This window comes from Mycteria americana, chromosome 1, assembly GCF_035582795.1.
Source record: "Mycteria americana isolate JAX WOST 10 ecotype Jacksonville Zoo and Gardens chromosome 1, USCA_MyAme_1.0, whole genome shotgun sequence".
Taxonomy (NCBI): Eukaryota; Metazoa; Chordata; class Aves; order Ciconiiformes; family Ciconiidae; genus Mycteria; species Mycteria americana.
This window is the reverse complement of record NC_134365.1, coordinates 212,824,665-212,840,444: the sequence shown is the minus strand read 5'-3', so window position 1 is coordinate 212,840,444 and position 15,780 is coordinate 212,824,665. Positions and strand designations below refer to the sequence as shown.

At 40.7% G+C, this 15,780-nt stretch overlaps 1 protein-coding gene across 1 annotated transcript in view; it reads left to right on the top strand.

Moving 5' to 3' along the window:
• The window catches only part of LOC142405036 (N-acetylated-alpha-linked acidic dipeptidase 2-like), a 34,195-nt gene extending 24,169 nt beyond the window's left edge, over positions 1 to 10,026 (top strand). Inside the window, exons 15-19 of the mRNA XM_075492027.1 lie at positions 1,015 to 1,105; positions 1,799 to 2,063; positions 5,315 to 5,396; positions 7,269 to 7,361; positions 9,019 to 10,026. Coding sequence (XP_075348142.1) covers positions 1,015 to 1,105; positions 1,799 to 2,063; positions 5,315 to 5,396; positions 7,269 to 7,361; positions 9,019 to 9,208 — 721 coding nt within the window. The 3' untranslated portion in view covers positions 9,209 to 10,026. The remainder of the gene's footprint in view (positions 1 to 1,014; positions 1,106 to 1,798; positions 2,064 to 5,314; positions 5,397 to 7,268; positions 7,362 to 9,018) is intronic.
• The last annotated feature ends 5,754 nt before the right edge of the window (positions 10,027 to 15,780 follow it).

The window sequence follows — 15,780 nt, the reverse complement described above, 5'->3', positions numbered from 1 at the left end:
TAAACAATGGATGTAAATGTAATGCATTACAAATCTATATCTGAAGGTATTAAAACTTCATATTTGAAGGTATTAAAACTCCAAAACCCTGTTTGAGCCTGTGACTTGTAGGGCTAAATCTTACTCACCATGTGGCATTACTCACGTAAGGTAAATAGAACTGCCCCTTTGTGTGATTTGACCAAAATGTTCTGCATGTATTACCTTATCTTTCAGGCCCTGGTAAGATGAGTTTACAGATTAGACTCATGGAGGTTTATTCATTTTGAAAAAACTACCTGACCTGACCTTTCTCAGTTGATACAAATAGTTCCTTGCAGAAATTTATAGTAACAGAAGAACTTCAGCTGAATTATTTTTCTTTTTTAGCTGAGAAACACCAATTATTCATCAGGCTAGGCATATAAAGCTAAAACTTAATATAAAACTTAAATAAATGTCTGAAAATACTTAGACTATTACATCTGCCTTTATTATCGTTTTCTTTTCCTCTGTCTTGCCACACCTACCCAGCAGATGGCAATATTTACTTGTAAGTAACAAATGCTAACTGTGTCTTCTGCAGTGGCAATTATTTATCAGTCTTTGATTCTGCTGTGGAATATGCTAAGTGTATAAACACATCTGTCTTTACATATATTGCTGCCCAATTCATATTAGTTTGGAAATAGATGACTAATGTTTTAAGATTGCAGAGGCATGTCTGATACAATTTTATGGCTCTTATGCATAATGTGTACATTTTTTTTTAAATGTGGTCAGTGACACAAGCAGGATTGCTACCTTTGAAAGATCTTCCTAGTAATATAGGATACTGAATTAGTGTGGTAGAATAAAATCAGTTAGAGTAATTAAGTTTGCCACTCATCTAGTCTCTGATCTTACTAGTGTCCCTGATGTGCCCTCCAAAAGAATTGATCTCAATTTCTTTGAATAAAATCTGCATTTTGCACAAATTACTACCATACTATAAAGTAAGTGCTCTCACTAAGATGTTGTCTTTTCTACATGTAGAATAAACAAACTGGGATCAGGCAGTGATTTTGAAGCTTACTTTCAGCGATTGGGAATTGCATCAGGCAGAGTCCGTTATACCAAGAATAGGGTAAGTCTTCCAGATTGCTTGAAGAATTTTGATAGTGCTGAGCTGTCATCTTTTAAAAGCATTTATTCAAAATTAATAAAAAATCTTCAGAGAATCTTTGACTGGTTTGTATATCAGTGCCATTTTTTTAATTTAGCAAGAAACCTAAATGTTTGGAGACTATAACATGTTACAGTGATGTGTATAGTCTATAGGCTGTCAAGTTCACATAAAGATATTTATAGAATCTGATTGGAGGTGTATATTTCACTGCACCATACTATTAGTAGCCCCCTTAATATACAAGTCTTCCTTGATTGTGTTCAGAAATAACTACACAAGATAAAAAGGGGCCATGATAGAGGATTTCTGCTATCCAAAACCCCAGGATTTCTGGTAACCCTGAGGATTTCTGCTATCCCTTTTTCACTTTTAGTCAAGGCAATCTCTGTACAGTGGAACTGAAGGCAGGTCTGTGTAGATAGAGAGAAGGAAGCCTGCTCACTTAATCTTGTGCAACAGTCCATGGATTCAGGTTGTTTTAGTTTCCTAAAATGAACACACAAAAATGGAAGGATGGTAAATTGTGTTTTGTAGCAAATAGCTTTTTTGATTTGGACACTGTGCAAAACATCATAGTCGTTAAGTGATCAATACATCCCTTAACTGCAGTTAGAATACAGGGCACTGACAAATTTGCTTGCTCTTTTTCAGAAAGCAGACAAATTCAGCAATTATCCTGTTTATCACACTGTGTATGAGACCTTTGAATTAGTGGAAAAGTTTTATGACCCCACCTTCAAGAAACAGCTAACAATTGCCCAGTTACGAGGCAAACTGGTTTATGAACTGGCAGATTCCCAGGTCATTCCATTCGACTGTAGAGATTATGGAGAAGCCTTAAAAGGATATAGCAATAGAATTTATAATTTGGCCAAGAAACATGAAGAACAGCTGAAAACTTACAAAGTTTTGTTTGGTGAGTAATAGCCACAAGACTATTTCTTAAGTGCATTAATTTGAATGATGCAAGGACACATTATATCTGCTACAGCTCTGAAACTGAATTCCTTACTTTCCTGTTTCAATTCTGCCATCATAATAAAAAGTGTCTATTTTTTTTTCTAAACATAACACAGGTTTAACACATTATAGACAATAATGTGTTATAAAAATTTTCATGCTTATTACTAATTATGGGCATTATTACAGTGCTCATGACCAGTCATGGACCACAATCAAATGCAGAACATAGAGATATATCAGCCTGCTTCTCACTTTCTTGCTTGAAAAAGAAGACAAGTTAAATGTTTATGGCAACTGCCTGGAACTTGAGTGGCACAGGTGCCCATTCCTCCTCAGCCAAAGACTTCATCTGACTCTGGGAAACTTGCTTACCATCTGTCTCAGTGCCTGGATACCACTTTTAGGCAACAGAAGCACTTCTCTAACTCTTCTGGATAAATACATCCATTTGCTGAGTACTCGAACACATTGCAATGAAGCAAATAAAACAGGTCAGAAGCAGCAGAGTGCTCTGGATCCCAGGCTAGGATAGCTTCCACAGTAATTTTCTTTCTCTCCCTCTCTCTTCTTTCTTTCTTCTTGCCTCATTCACCCCTTGTGTTTCTGTACCAAGGAGGATTTTCAGTCAGTCCTAATTCACTTGCTATCCGAGGGACTCATGGTTTAGAGACATACACTAGCTTTTTGGAGATGCAGTACTCTTTCAGGTTGTGTGAAACATTAGAAGTAACTCAAATTGAATCCTCATTTCGGGAAAACTAAAAATTATGTTTAAAACTTCATGTAATACCTTAGATGAAAACTTCTTGACTATTTTGAAAAGTCACCCTTTTTTGTAAAAAGGCCACTCAAGACAGGAAGCCTTGCATGATGGATCACCTGGTCCGAGATTTTGTGTAACACATGGATTTATTTCCATACGTTCTTGTGTTTACTGCAACATACCTTGTAAGGAAACACCAAGTCTGGATTTTTTTTTTGCAGTAGTAGAACATCTACCAAAATTTCTGTTAAACCATTTATTTTCATTGTTTGGGTTTCTTTCTCATTTCAGGTTTGAACTTGCCCAAACTACCTTCTGACCAATGCATTGATTTTTGTTCCTAGATTCTAGAAGCAATCTGGTTTTTAGCTTTTTCCCCCCCAAGTATCGCTTAACACTCTCCTTAATAACTTTATAGATGTGTCGCTTTGACCAGTTTTTTACAAGGCATATTTTTTAGTCTGAAAAGACCCTTCTCTGATGCCCAATCAGTTTTAAATTATTTCTTGAATAAAACTATAGTTTTTAATTTTTGTTTATTCTGTTACACCAGAGTGCATTAAAATATGTAGGTAGTTTTTACAATACTGTGAAAATTAAAATTAATTTCACTCAGAATTTTCATAGAATTGCCTATTGACAACACTGAATGTCAGAAAATTGTTACTTAAGCCTGAATAAATCATATAATTCTCCTTCAAAATAATAGATTAAGGTTTCTATTTGCCTTTGGATTCACATTTCAGCTGCTCCTCTGCAACAATGAAGGCTGGAAACCTTTTTTCATTAAATATGTACTTGTAGGCATATGCTATCAGGAACTAAGGTTTGCAGGGAGAAAAAAAAATGTGATATCTTCTAAAAAAACCAACACTGAATAGCTAGTGAACACGAGCACACATTCTCTTACATATTTTCAGATGACCTTTCTTTTTTTTCTCTTAAATCCCCTCCTACTGCTTCTGAAATATAATCTGTTGCCATGATATAACCATGATGTCAGCAGGGCAGATCTCTGTCCTCTGGCAAACTTATAACTATGGCCATGGTTGTGGACAAGTGTAAATTCTCACCCTCACAAGGTGACATGGGTCTGTCTATACTGCAGTCCGTAAACAGGTCGCATACATAAAATCTGTGCCTCTAATTATGTAAACTAAACAAACATATTAATACAAGAACAAGAAAGTGTAGGCTGGTGATGAATAAATAAGTTTGCTAGAAATAGAAGGGCAAACGAGACTGCAGAACAGCTTTCAACAGGAGACCTGGGAACAGAAAGCCTATGACACTAAAATAGTGTGATAAATTTATAAACAGTGAAGGGCCATAACTGCCAACAGAGGACTGGATTTAGGAGATGACCTAATCTTATGCCCCATATTCCTATACGATCAAAGAGAAGATACTCTGGTTTATCTAAAGTTTTCTGAAAACTGTGGGCAAAATCTACAAGTTGTAAATCTTCCTTCTTTGTAATTGAGTTGCGTTTTGGTAAGGCCAGAAGTTCTCCTGATAACACCCACCTTTTACTTATTCTACAAAAATGAGTTGTATGAATTGATAATTTTCCCAGGTCTGTATTAAATACACCCTTCCACAGGAAAATCATCACAGCAGATATTGTCATTAAAAGAAAGGCCTGCTGCTTCTTTGGCTAAGTTATTCCACATGGCTAAATTATTCCACTCTGTCCCTCCCATACTGCCAGGGACAGAGCAGGAAAAAGCAACTGACTGACTTACCCACCAGCCTGCCTGCACAGCCAGGCATAACAGGCAAAAATCCTGGGGTCTGAGTAGCAGCGCTGTGGGATGGCATGCAGGGTCAAGGCAGAGACATCTCCGATGCTGTAACTCTAGTGCTCATGTGGAGCAAGGACGGGACTTGGCTACTTCAATCTACCTTGTCTTTCACTGTGTTTCATGACAGTTGTGTCTTTTATGCCTCACCTAATACTTTTCAATATACATATCACACTCTTCTGTTATGATATGAATAGGACATAATGTTCCAAGAGGGAAATCCTGCTGTCCTTCCACAGCCTGCTGGAAGAGCTGGTATTTTTGATGTAAGGCAGGCTTTTTATACCTGAACGCTGCAATGCACCCCTTTGTTAAAAAGGGAACTGCAGAGTTCTCCGTTTGCAATGCCAGCCAGTCTTTTCCTTGCCAGGCAGAGGGAAGATGTATACTCGTGAAAGCTTTATCAAGCATTCTGCCTTATTGCTAGCCTCGTTGCACAAGGTCTTTGTCTATTACTGCTAGTAGTGCAGCTCTTTAAAGTCTGCACTAGGGAAACTAATGAATTATGGAAAGACAACAAAATTAATGCAATTATATCAGCAAAACAAATGTAGTTTTTCTCCCACTGGGCAACTGAAAGGTATATTAGGCTCAGCATATACTCTGAAGTTGTTCACAAAGTCCTTCCTTTTCTAGATCCTCTTTTTTCTGCTGTGGTGAACTTCTCAAAGGCTGCTGCTGAATTTCACAGGAGACTCGAGCAACTTGACAGGAAAGAGTAAGTACAAACCCCAAAATATATATATGTATATGTATATCTGCCTTAGGTACCCAGGGCAGCAGTTCTTTCTTTCCAGTGACTACACAAGGAGTCTCTCTGGTTAGTGTACAATAGAGCCCTTGAACTCTGAGACAGGCAATATCTGCTAAGATGAATTCTGTTTCCCATGATGAATAGTATCATCTGTAGAGCTTATTACTAGTATCAGCTGGTCATTAAAATGATCATAATATATGGAAAGGCAGGTAGCAGTAAAAGTTAAAGTTGGTCTGATCTCTGTATTTAGACATCTACACTTGAGTGTTGTAGGTGATGCCGGAATTTGTACTTTCAGCACACCTCAAAGAGACAGGGTGATGCTTCAGAGCATCTAAGACAAAGAATCATAGAATGGTTTGGGTTGGAAGGGGCCTTAAAGATCACCTAGTTCCAACCCCCCTGCCATGGTCAGGGACTCCTTCCACTAGACCAGGTTGCTCAAAGCCCCATCCAACCTGGACTCAAACACTTCCAGGGATGGGGCATCCACAACTTTTCTGGGCAACCTATTCCAGTGTCTCACCACCCTCATAGTGAAGAATTTCTTCCATATAGCTAATCTAAATCTACCTTCTTTCAGTTTAAAGCCATTACCACTTGTCCTATCACTACATGCCCTTGTAAAAGGTCCCTCTCCAGCTTTCTTGTAGGCCCCCTTCAGGTACTGGAAGGCCGCTATAAGATCTCCCCTGAGCCTTCTGTTTTCCAGGCTGAACAACCCCAACTCTCTCAGCCTTTCCTCATAGGAGAGGGGCTCCAGCCTTCTGATCATCTTTGTGGCCCTCCTCTGGACTCCCTCCAACAGGTCCATGTCCTTCTTATGTTGGGGGCCCCAGACCTGGATGCAGTACTCCGGGTGGGGTCTCACCAGAGTGGAGTAGAAGGGCAGAATCACCTCCCTCGACCTGCTGGCCACGCTTCTTTTGATGTAGCCCAGGATACGGTTGGCTTTCTGGGCTGCGGGTGCACATTGCTGAGTTGTGTTGAGCTTCTCATCAGCCAACACCCCCAAGTCCTTCTCCTCAGGGCTGCTCTCAATCCATTCTCTGCCCAGCCTGTATTTCTGCTTGGGATTGCCCCGACCTTTGTGCAGGACCTTGCACTTGGCCTTGTTGAACTTCATGAGGTTCGCATGGGCCCACCTCTCAAGCCTGTCAAGGTCCCTCTAGATAGCATTCCTTCCCTCCAGCGTGTCGACCACACCACACAGCTTGGTGTCATTGGCAAACTTGCTGAAGGTGCACTCAATCCCACTGTCCATGTCGCCGACAAAGATGTCAAACAGCGCCGGTTCTGTATGATCCATGTGATGCTTGCAAACACAAGGGCTCTATGATACTCCCATCCCTCTGAGTGCAGTGGCTGGAGGCCAGGTGCTCCTAAGCACCTAGTATGGGACCAGATAGTTGTATTTAGGCAACTGAATCCCATCCTTACTATGTTACTGTATGAGATTAGAGTGGGAGTTGGGACACTTGGTTTATCAATGGACACCAAAATCTAGGTATCGTCATCTTGACCTAAATCTCAGCCTTCCTCTCCCCTCTGTTAAGTGCGATCTCTCTAGTGCCATTTAGTACTAAGCAAGTATCTGACACTCTCAGAAAGTCTCCCATTTTATTTTTTGCATAGTGTGAAATATTGTAGTTGAGTTTTCTAACACAGAAATCCTAATGCATTAATATAACATGTATTGAATACCTCAATTTGCAAAACCTAGAGATCCTCTTTGTCATTTATTTTTCTGTCCAAAGAAAAGGAAGTATTTAAATGAGACTGGGAAGTCATGTTTCCTCATCTGTGAAACATTTCTGTCTCCATTTTCTGCAGTCCAGTTGCAGTGCGAATCATGAACGATCAGCTGATGTTTATAGAAAGAGCTTTCATTGATCCTCTTGGCTTACCAGGAAGGAAGTTTTACAGGTGAGGCAATAAGTTTCTTGACCAGCTGTCTAAGACACTGTATTTTTGCAGGCGAACCCCACCCTAACTGACTGGTCAGTTGAACTGCTGTGTAGGCCTCATATAGGAATTACAGCTCAACAGATTATATTTTAGGTACAATCCAGTGAGTAGTGGACTTTGTTTATAACCCCCAAGGAGAACTCCTTGGCTGCACTAGTCTTGTGGTGCCTAATTCCTCTTCTTGGGTCTGGAACTCTGTTTTTATTAGCCATCATACTCTGTGAGTTTTATTTGCAGATGTGTAGTACTACTTCTGTTACCACTTTCTCTTTTAAACCTGTACAAAGTGAGGATTCGGTGGAGAATCAACTGTATGGAAAAAAAGGAGAAACAAAGGTAGAGTAAAAGGGAGAGGAGGATGAGAACAGATGTGTAGTGAGGGTCAGGTGAAGAGAGAAGTCATGAAGAGAGAGCTTGGAGGGAGTGACCTTTGAGGACAGGATAGATAAAGGCCCATGAGCTGTGCTGCAGAGTCCCATCTGTCCCAGCTTTGGCTGCTTCTATAGGTGCTCCTATTAGCTTAAATCATTCACTAGTTATTCTTGAAGTTTTCTCTCTACAAGCATATGGGCCTGGAGAAAGACAATGTCCGGTGCACCACAATACCCTTTACAGAAAACCAGTGCATTTATTAGTAACACTTGACAAGAAACTAGCTTCCAGTGTCACGTGTGTGACTACCTCACTTTACTCTCTGTATTCCCCTTTTCTTAATGACTGGATATATCTGACTCACTGAGTGATGGCTTTCACACCAAGCCAGAAGTCCCTCAGGCAGGTAGAATTGAGAATCCCACTTCCACCCTCCTAGGATAAACTCTTGTTTATGCTTTTGGAAGAATGAAATGGTTGTTATGTGCAGTTCTTCTTGTTGAGTGTTAGGTATCATTTAGAGCTGTATGGATTTTTTTTTTACTTGCTTGCATTTATTAATGTAGTTTTAGTGTTTATTTTGATTTGGGGGGGCCTCTTTCACATCCTCTTTCACAAATGTGCTTTAATACTTCATATTAAAAGCAGATCTGCAAGTATCCATTATTAAAAAAGAAAACCAACAAAACCAACTAACAAATAAAATTGTGATAATTTTCTCCTGTTCTGTTCCAATATAATCACTTCTTCTCTGAAGAATTCGTGCTCTTCTCAAGAATTCTCACACAGATATTTTTTCCCCTCTTTTCACATTCCTTTCCCAGATCTGCTGACCATCATTCAACTGCTTAGTTACTTTTGAGGTTTCTGTTCCACTTTTTCTCCCATTACTAGTTTTATTCCCTGTTCCGGACTACCACATTAGTTCAACAGGTTTGTTGAGCTCCCATTTTCAAAAAATTTAACATGGTTTCATTACTAATTGGACAAACGAATCATCTCTTCCCAAGGAGAAGGCTACCTGTCCTAAACTGTGCCCTTTCCCATAGATTTTGCCCTTGGGGCTGCTTCCTCCTATCCTTTTAAAGACAGTTCCAGTTAGATTTCCCGTGTATTTAGTAAGTTCTGATCTTCACAGGATTCATAGTTGCTTTATGTAGCACCTATACAGTTCCCTACAATGAACACGCACACAGTTAATGGTTATTTAGCATACCTACATTTTTTCCTTCTTTCCCCACAGACACATCATCTTTGCTCCAAGCAGTCACAACAAGTATGCTGGAGAGTCCTTCCCAGGGATCTATGATGCCATGTTTGATATTGAAAGCAAAGCAGATCAGCATGGAGCCTGGGAAGAAGTAAAGAGGCAGATTTCCATTGCAGCCTTCACTGTGCAGGCCGCAGCAGGGACACTGAAAGAAGTAGCATAGGATGATGGCTTCGAAAAGCTCAGTCAAATAGCAAAGTCTGAAATGCACTGTAGTCAGGCTACTAGAGTGACTCAGTCTCTTCTGACTGCCTTCCTATCTGAGTTTCCAACCTTCTGAATGCATGCAAGTGTACCGGTAGGGAGAGCAGGAGCTCTGTGTATCAAAGAACTCCTGAGCCAGAAATTACTGCTTCTCTGATGCTGACAAAACTGTAGCTTTAAGAACAACCCTACATGGAAGCAAATTTGGGGGTCGGGAGAAGGAAGAATCGGTTCCCAATTAGAGTTTTCTGAAAGATCTGCCAATTTTGAGGACCTGTTATTTTGGATGTACAATTACAAAACCAGTTATTTGCCATGCTACCTGTGAATCTTGTCTGTAGCAGTGATCAACAGCACACATTTCAAGAGAAAAAAAATAACACTCCTCAGCAGGTGCATTTTTCTTATTCTGATAATTACTTTTATAATATAAGACACCAAAGGCATCTTTGTATTTTAGAATCTATCCTGCAGGACTGGTGAGTGCTCATTATACTGCTTTGCTTTCTTTTCCTGGAAAAATAAAATACTGGCTCTCCTGCTGATTGCCAAAGCAGTACTAGCCATTCTTGATAATCAGAGAAAACAGCCGCTTATATGCAGAAATCCAAACGCATTTTCTTGGGGAGTGAGTGTCCATCCCTCTGAAAGACAGTGTGCACCTCCCTCCTTTGTATGAACTTGGAATATACAGCTTGTGGGGGATGACCAAAAGCTGGCCTCCCTGCTCCTTTTGGCACTTTCATTAGTCCCAAACCCATGGCAGCTTTTGTTCCTATTTTTTCCAGCTGAGGGAGATGGAGGACATTGTCACTATTGGCATAGGGCTTGAAGTTATTCTGTCTTCAAATAAGGCCTGAATAGTTTCCCATGAGGAGCTGCATTTACATTCAAAGAGAAGCTGAAATGCATGAGAAGGGTAATTGTACAAAACTGTTTAATTTGTAAAAAAATTGATTCTTGCTTCATTTGCCCTTTAAATGTACTTCTCGTCTACATGCTTACAACTAATAAAATTGCTAGAATTCTATTAAATCACATTCCAGTTTGTGGGAGCTGATAATAACCAATTTCTTCTCTTATGTAAAATATACTACAGTTTTTCTCACAACCATGAATCACACCAGGTTGTGGGAATAAAATCCTTTTTGTTTTATGGGGAATACAACAGATGTGGTACTAAAAAAGACAGAATTAGAGAAACAGGACAATTACTAGGCTACAGGAGTTGTTCTCATCTCAAATGCCTTGAACTTGAACAAGGGAATGAGCAATTACTGTAGTTCAGTCCGTTGGGAAGTTGTTTTAGGGGGTATATGCCACCAAGAAGACAGGCTTTCAATGGTATCACTTCCAATAATCCCCTCTGAGAGACGAAGGACTGCGTACCTATTGATGTTGTGCTCGTAATTTACTGTTAAATTGCTTTTCACAAGTCAATCCTTAGGCACATGAGGAGGAAATTACACTTCCACAGTCCATGCTTTACCTCTTCTGTTGGAAAAAGTAGTGCTTAACTGACCTTGTCAGTGTGCCCATAAGAGACGAGTAGTCAATGCTGAGGACACCAGAACAGCGACTACATTTTTGTTGTTCCCTGTACTTCTGCCTAACTGGGGCCACTCACAGTTATTAAGTTGTTCATCTCCACATCTGTAGCTTAAGGTGTTGCTGAAGGATGGGGTTGCCTGTGAACGGTGACTGGTACGGAACTGCATTGGTTTTTCTTCCCTTTTCCTGAATTGCCCACTCTTCCTGCTCCATCATAGCTTTATGTTAACTGCAGTGGGCAGTAACTGAATGTGCCCCCAAGGAAGGGTTTGGAAACCTGGATGGTGGAAAAAAGCCACTAGTGCCTCTTCTTTGTGAACAGCAGCCATCTTTGGATCTGTCAGTGGTCACTGCCGTAGGATCATCAGAAGATAAGGCAAACAAGGAATTTGCACATAAAAAGGAAATATCTGACGAAGCGTGCTTCCTCCTTCATTTACAGAACTCTCTTTAATAGTATAAACTGGTGAACAAAGGTTTCACCAGTAAACATACTTTTTCAATGGTAGTTAGCCTTTGAAGTTCTGTGCCATTACCTTGCTGCTGCAAAACAACATGTTACCTCTTCTTGTTTCTGTGTGCAGTTTGAAGCTGTAAGAATAAATTACGTCAGCTCACATCAGGCTGAATGCCCAGCTGGCATTGATTGCTTTGTTCCTTTTCTCAACTTAATTGATAATTCTGTATGAATGTACGATTCATCATGACCTGCTACATCCTGAGAAGTACACAAACCAGCTTAAATCTATTTCCATTCCTCTCTGAGGGATGGACTCTGAGGGTTCTACTGAGGGAGAGTGACATCCAAACCCTTATAAATAAGGAAACCAAACCACTTATAAATGGCTTATACTAATTGATTTCCATAAAATCCTATATTCTTGGTATTGAAAGGATCAGTTACTCAGAGCTGAGATTGCCTTCCCTGCTTCAGTCAGTACTATCTCCTTTTCTATAGATGGGCAACCAAGCAACTGCTGCTGTCTCCCAGCCCAAAGGCTGCTGTATTTGTGTAGCTCTGCCTACCCATAATTTCAAAGTGTGTGGAGATTTTTCAGGCTCTCCTTACAAATGGATAACACTGGATCACCTACTCTGTCCTTCCCTAATTCCATTTGCACAGTTCATTCACTCAACCCGGCTGAAACAATCTGTGAATCATATAGCTGGGTGAAACAGACCCTTCAGCCTAGACTGGGGCTGCAAAACAATTTGGCAAAATTAAACTTGGGTGAACCAAATATCCCTTGGATACTTGGTTTGCCAATTGTCTCTTTAGAAAAACAGTTTCAAAGGGACGGTGCCAGGAAGTTTATTTCAGATTCTCTTATGGTTGAAATACTTTTGGTTTGCCTTTGGAAAGGAAGCTGTAACACTTGGTCAACATAGTGATGGCTGGAAAGTGGGGATAACCTGCATGCTCCATTCTCCACTGAGTAAGTGAGAAACACAATCCAGTTACAACAACACTCATTCAGTTGCACCAAAAATGGTAGTAATTTAAAATAGTTATTCTGCTGTGCTTTTCAATCAAGCAATAACTAGAAATAGAACCACCTAAAAAATGCTTTGCAGATCTTAAGCTTAATAAAAACTCAAACTAATTCAAAACCTTTGAAGATTAAGTGTTCGGGATTAAGTGATGTCAGTGCTTCTTTCAACACCCTGTAATTTAGCAACCCTTCCCAAAATTGACTCATGCATCAAGGGACTGCCTTTGTGGAGCAATGAAATTAAAATTTCCCTATGCCAGCATCCTGATCACTGAAGTACAAGTCCACCAGCCAAAGAAGGTTCATAAATCTTCTCAGTAACTATATATTCAGGTGTTAGAACAGGGCGTTTGGACTTGTCCGGTTTTTTGGTTCAGCCAAAGCAATTTGTCAAGTCCAGGACAAACTTTCAAATTGCTTCAGCTGATCTAAAATTGCATTCTTTTACAACAGTCATAAAAATAAAGCACACTGTGTAACTCAGTGTATCTATTAAGGAAAAGACAGTGCAAGAGAAAGGTCCTGAAGCAGTCAATCAGCCCATTAATCAGTACCGGTGCTGTATGCTGACTTTTCCCCAGACCCGATTTCTATTATTCTGTCCTTCTTCTATAGATAACCTATAAAATAATCTCTGCATATTCATAAGGGCCAAGAGAATGTGAACTTTATGGACTGCATAGTATTTTGCAACAGAAGAGGACCTGAACACCTGGCCAGCAGCCCTCAGTGACCTGAAACCCTTTCCTTGTGTGGAGGAACTATTGCTGTTCCTGTCCATGCTGCCTGATAAAATACCAGGCAGCAGGTTTAAAACAAAGGGATTACTCACACCACATGTGATTATATGGTGAAGCTCATTGCCACAGGAGCTTGTGAAAGGTGAAATGGCTTAAAAAAGGATCAAATGCATGCAAGGAGTGCTCATGCCTAATGATCCAGATGCAACCTTTCATCCAGCAGGCCCTAAAGCACTTGGGAATTAAAGCATATATATGCATGAAGGGATTAAAACATACCTTCTTCATTCCTTGCTTTAAGCGTTTGTCATGGAGAAATTATTGGGAAAAACAGTACTTCGCACTCTTTCATTGTAGTGCTTTGCACTGAATAGACAGCCCTTTATGTGCTGCTGGTGGTCCTCCATTCGTGTGCACTTGATTGAAAACCATGAAAATTAATAAATGTACCTTTAAAAGGTTGCTTGTTCTCCTCTTTAAACCAAGGTAATGATAAAATATGTCAATCACGGGTCTTTTTAAAAAAAAAACAAATTTGCTTGAGAGCAGAAATAGTTTATCCTGCGGTGGTGTCATTCAGAGGGTAAGAGGTGATGTGCAGCATCTGCAGAGAAGAGCTACTGCAGTGACCCCACATTATTCCTAAGGAAAACAGCAGCAGGATGAGACTCTGGAAGATCCTGACTGGGTCTGAAAGTCACTGAGGACTTTCTGCATCTCCCAGGCAATGCTGTGGAAAACCTCAAGGAGGCAGAGCTGGAATCTCCAGGCGATACAGCATCAAAAGCAGCTGGGGACATCCTCTCTGCAGCTGATAGGAACAGGATATACTCAGCATGGCCTGTTTTTCCTCTCTCTTACTCTGAATTGCTCTATTTTAATTCATGGGATTTTTAACACACAGTTAAGAGTGCCATTAAGAGAGCTGAATGATGGTGAATGCCATGGACTTCCCTATGGCAAAGCAGAGAAGACAACGCTAATTAAATGAAATACAGAAATCTTGCTTCTGCTATGCTGTTCTCTTCCAAGCCGAACCAAAGTGCTGCGTTCCTCACTGAGCAACACCTGCTACACAGAAATTATCCCTAGAGAAACCAGTAGGAGCTGAATTTAGTGAGCAGCCTTTTTTTAATGCAAAAGACTGTTTCCATTACACCACTGGGACTAAAAGCAACCCAAATCAAACAAGAGTGGCTACCATTTAACCCTGTAATTTAGCTGCAAGTCTATGCGGTATTAAAGTTCAGCTCTAAGTCAAATTCAGCAGTTACTTCTGTTAACCAGCATCAGCAGGAGGAACTTAGAAAGCCCAAGTGGTTTAGGAGCTGTCTTGTCCCATGGATTGCTTCTGTACTTGCTTGTGCCAGTTGTAGTCTGTGAAGTCAAGGCAGCTCCTGTCAGTGTCAACACAGTATTTGTCCTGATGGATCCTACACCTTTAAACATTTTCTTTCTCATCCAAGAAAATCTACGAGCTATTCTTCAACCCAATCTGTAAGGCACATCCATTTTCTCGATGAGCATGGGGAGCTCAAAGAATGGAGGAGGAGGAGGAGTTGTTTGTTAGGCACCTCATGCAGGAGAGGCTGGATCTGGTTCAAGTAAACTGCAAAGACATCACAACCTTCCATAAAGGGAAAGAACAGGAGAGGCGATAATGGGAAAAGCATTTCATGGGAGGGTATCAGATAAGAATAGACTTGCTATGTTTACATGGCACCTTCCCCAGATGTGCTTTGCTAGCTTGCTGACAGTAAGCTGCTGACGCATGCCTGATGCTGCCATCCACATTACCTCCAAACTTGGCTGTATTTTTAGAAGGAAACTCAAGCCACAGTTGCTGGACACAGCGACTGTTGTGACAACACACCCTTAGGTAACCCAGAAGCAGTAGGACGTCAGCTGGGGAAACACGGTCAGCTGCGAGCACTGAGCACTGAGAGATTTAGCTCCCTCTGAGATCACTCCTCCCTTCAGATATTCCTGGAACAAACACCCCCCCTCCTGAAACACTGCTTTTGCTTCCTCAGCTCTCTCCGTCTCCCAAGCCATGTTTCCATACCCTTTCCACTCAAGCCTGCATGCCCTGGCACCTCCTGCCTGCATTAAAACACCGTCTTCAGCCTGCAGCTCAGACAGAATTACCCTGGCACCTAGCCTTGCAGAAGTGGGGCACTGCGTAGCGTCACCCATCGCCACAGCAGAGGAGTAAAACATAAGCGTCCTGCCTGTCTTATTACAGGCAGAAAGAAACACACTTTCTAAGTAAAGACAAGTTCATCTTAACTGTGTGATCAAAGAATGTTTAGTCTCTATTCATTATGGAAAAAGAAAACACAAAGAATATTATTACAGACAAACCTCTCAATAACAAAGCAGTAAAAATTATTATGAGCTGTTTATCTTCCTGGGGTCTCCAGTATCATCCTGTGCCCCTTCTGTAATCGTTCCATGCCCATGGTCCTCTACACCACATCCCATGCCCCAGTTTTCAAGGCCCCTGCTTGTATCAGGCTTGTATTCCTCTGCAGCGTGATGCTAGAATCATAAATATATTGTTCTACACGGAAAAACTGCTTGTTACTAGTATCTATATAAAAAATACAGTTATATCATACAACTATAAGAGGAGAAACAAAGGTAAAACAAACAAGGCAATAGCCACCTGGTCATGAGAAAACTTGTAACAGCCAAACAAGCTGAAACAACGCTCCAGGCAGGCAAAGAGAAGTTCGGACAACGCA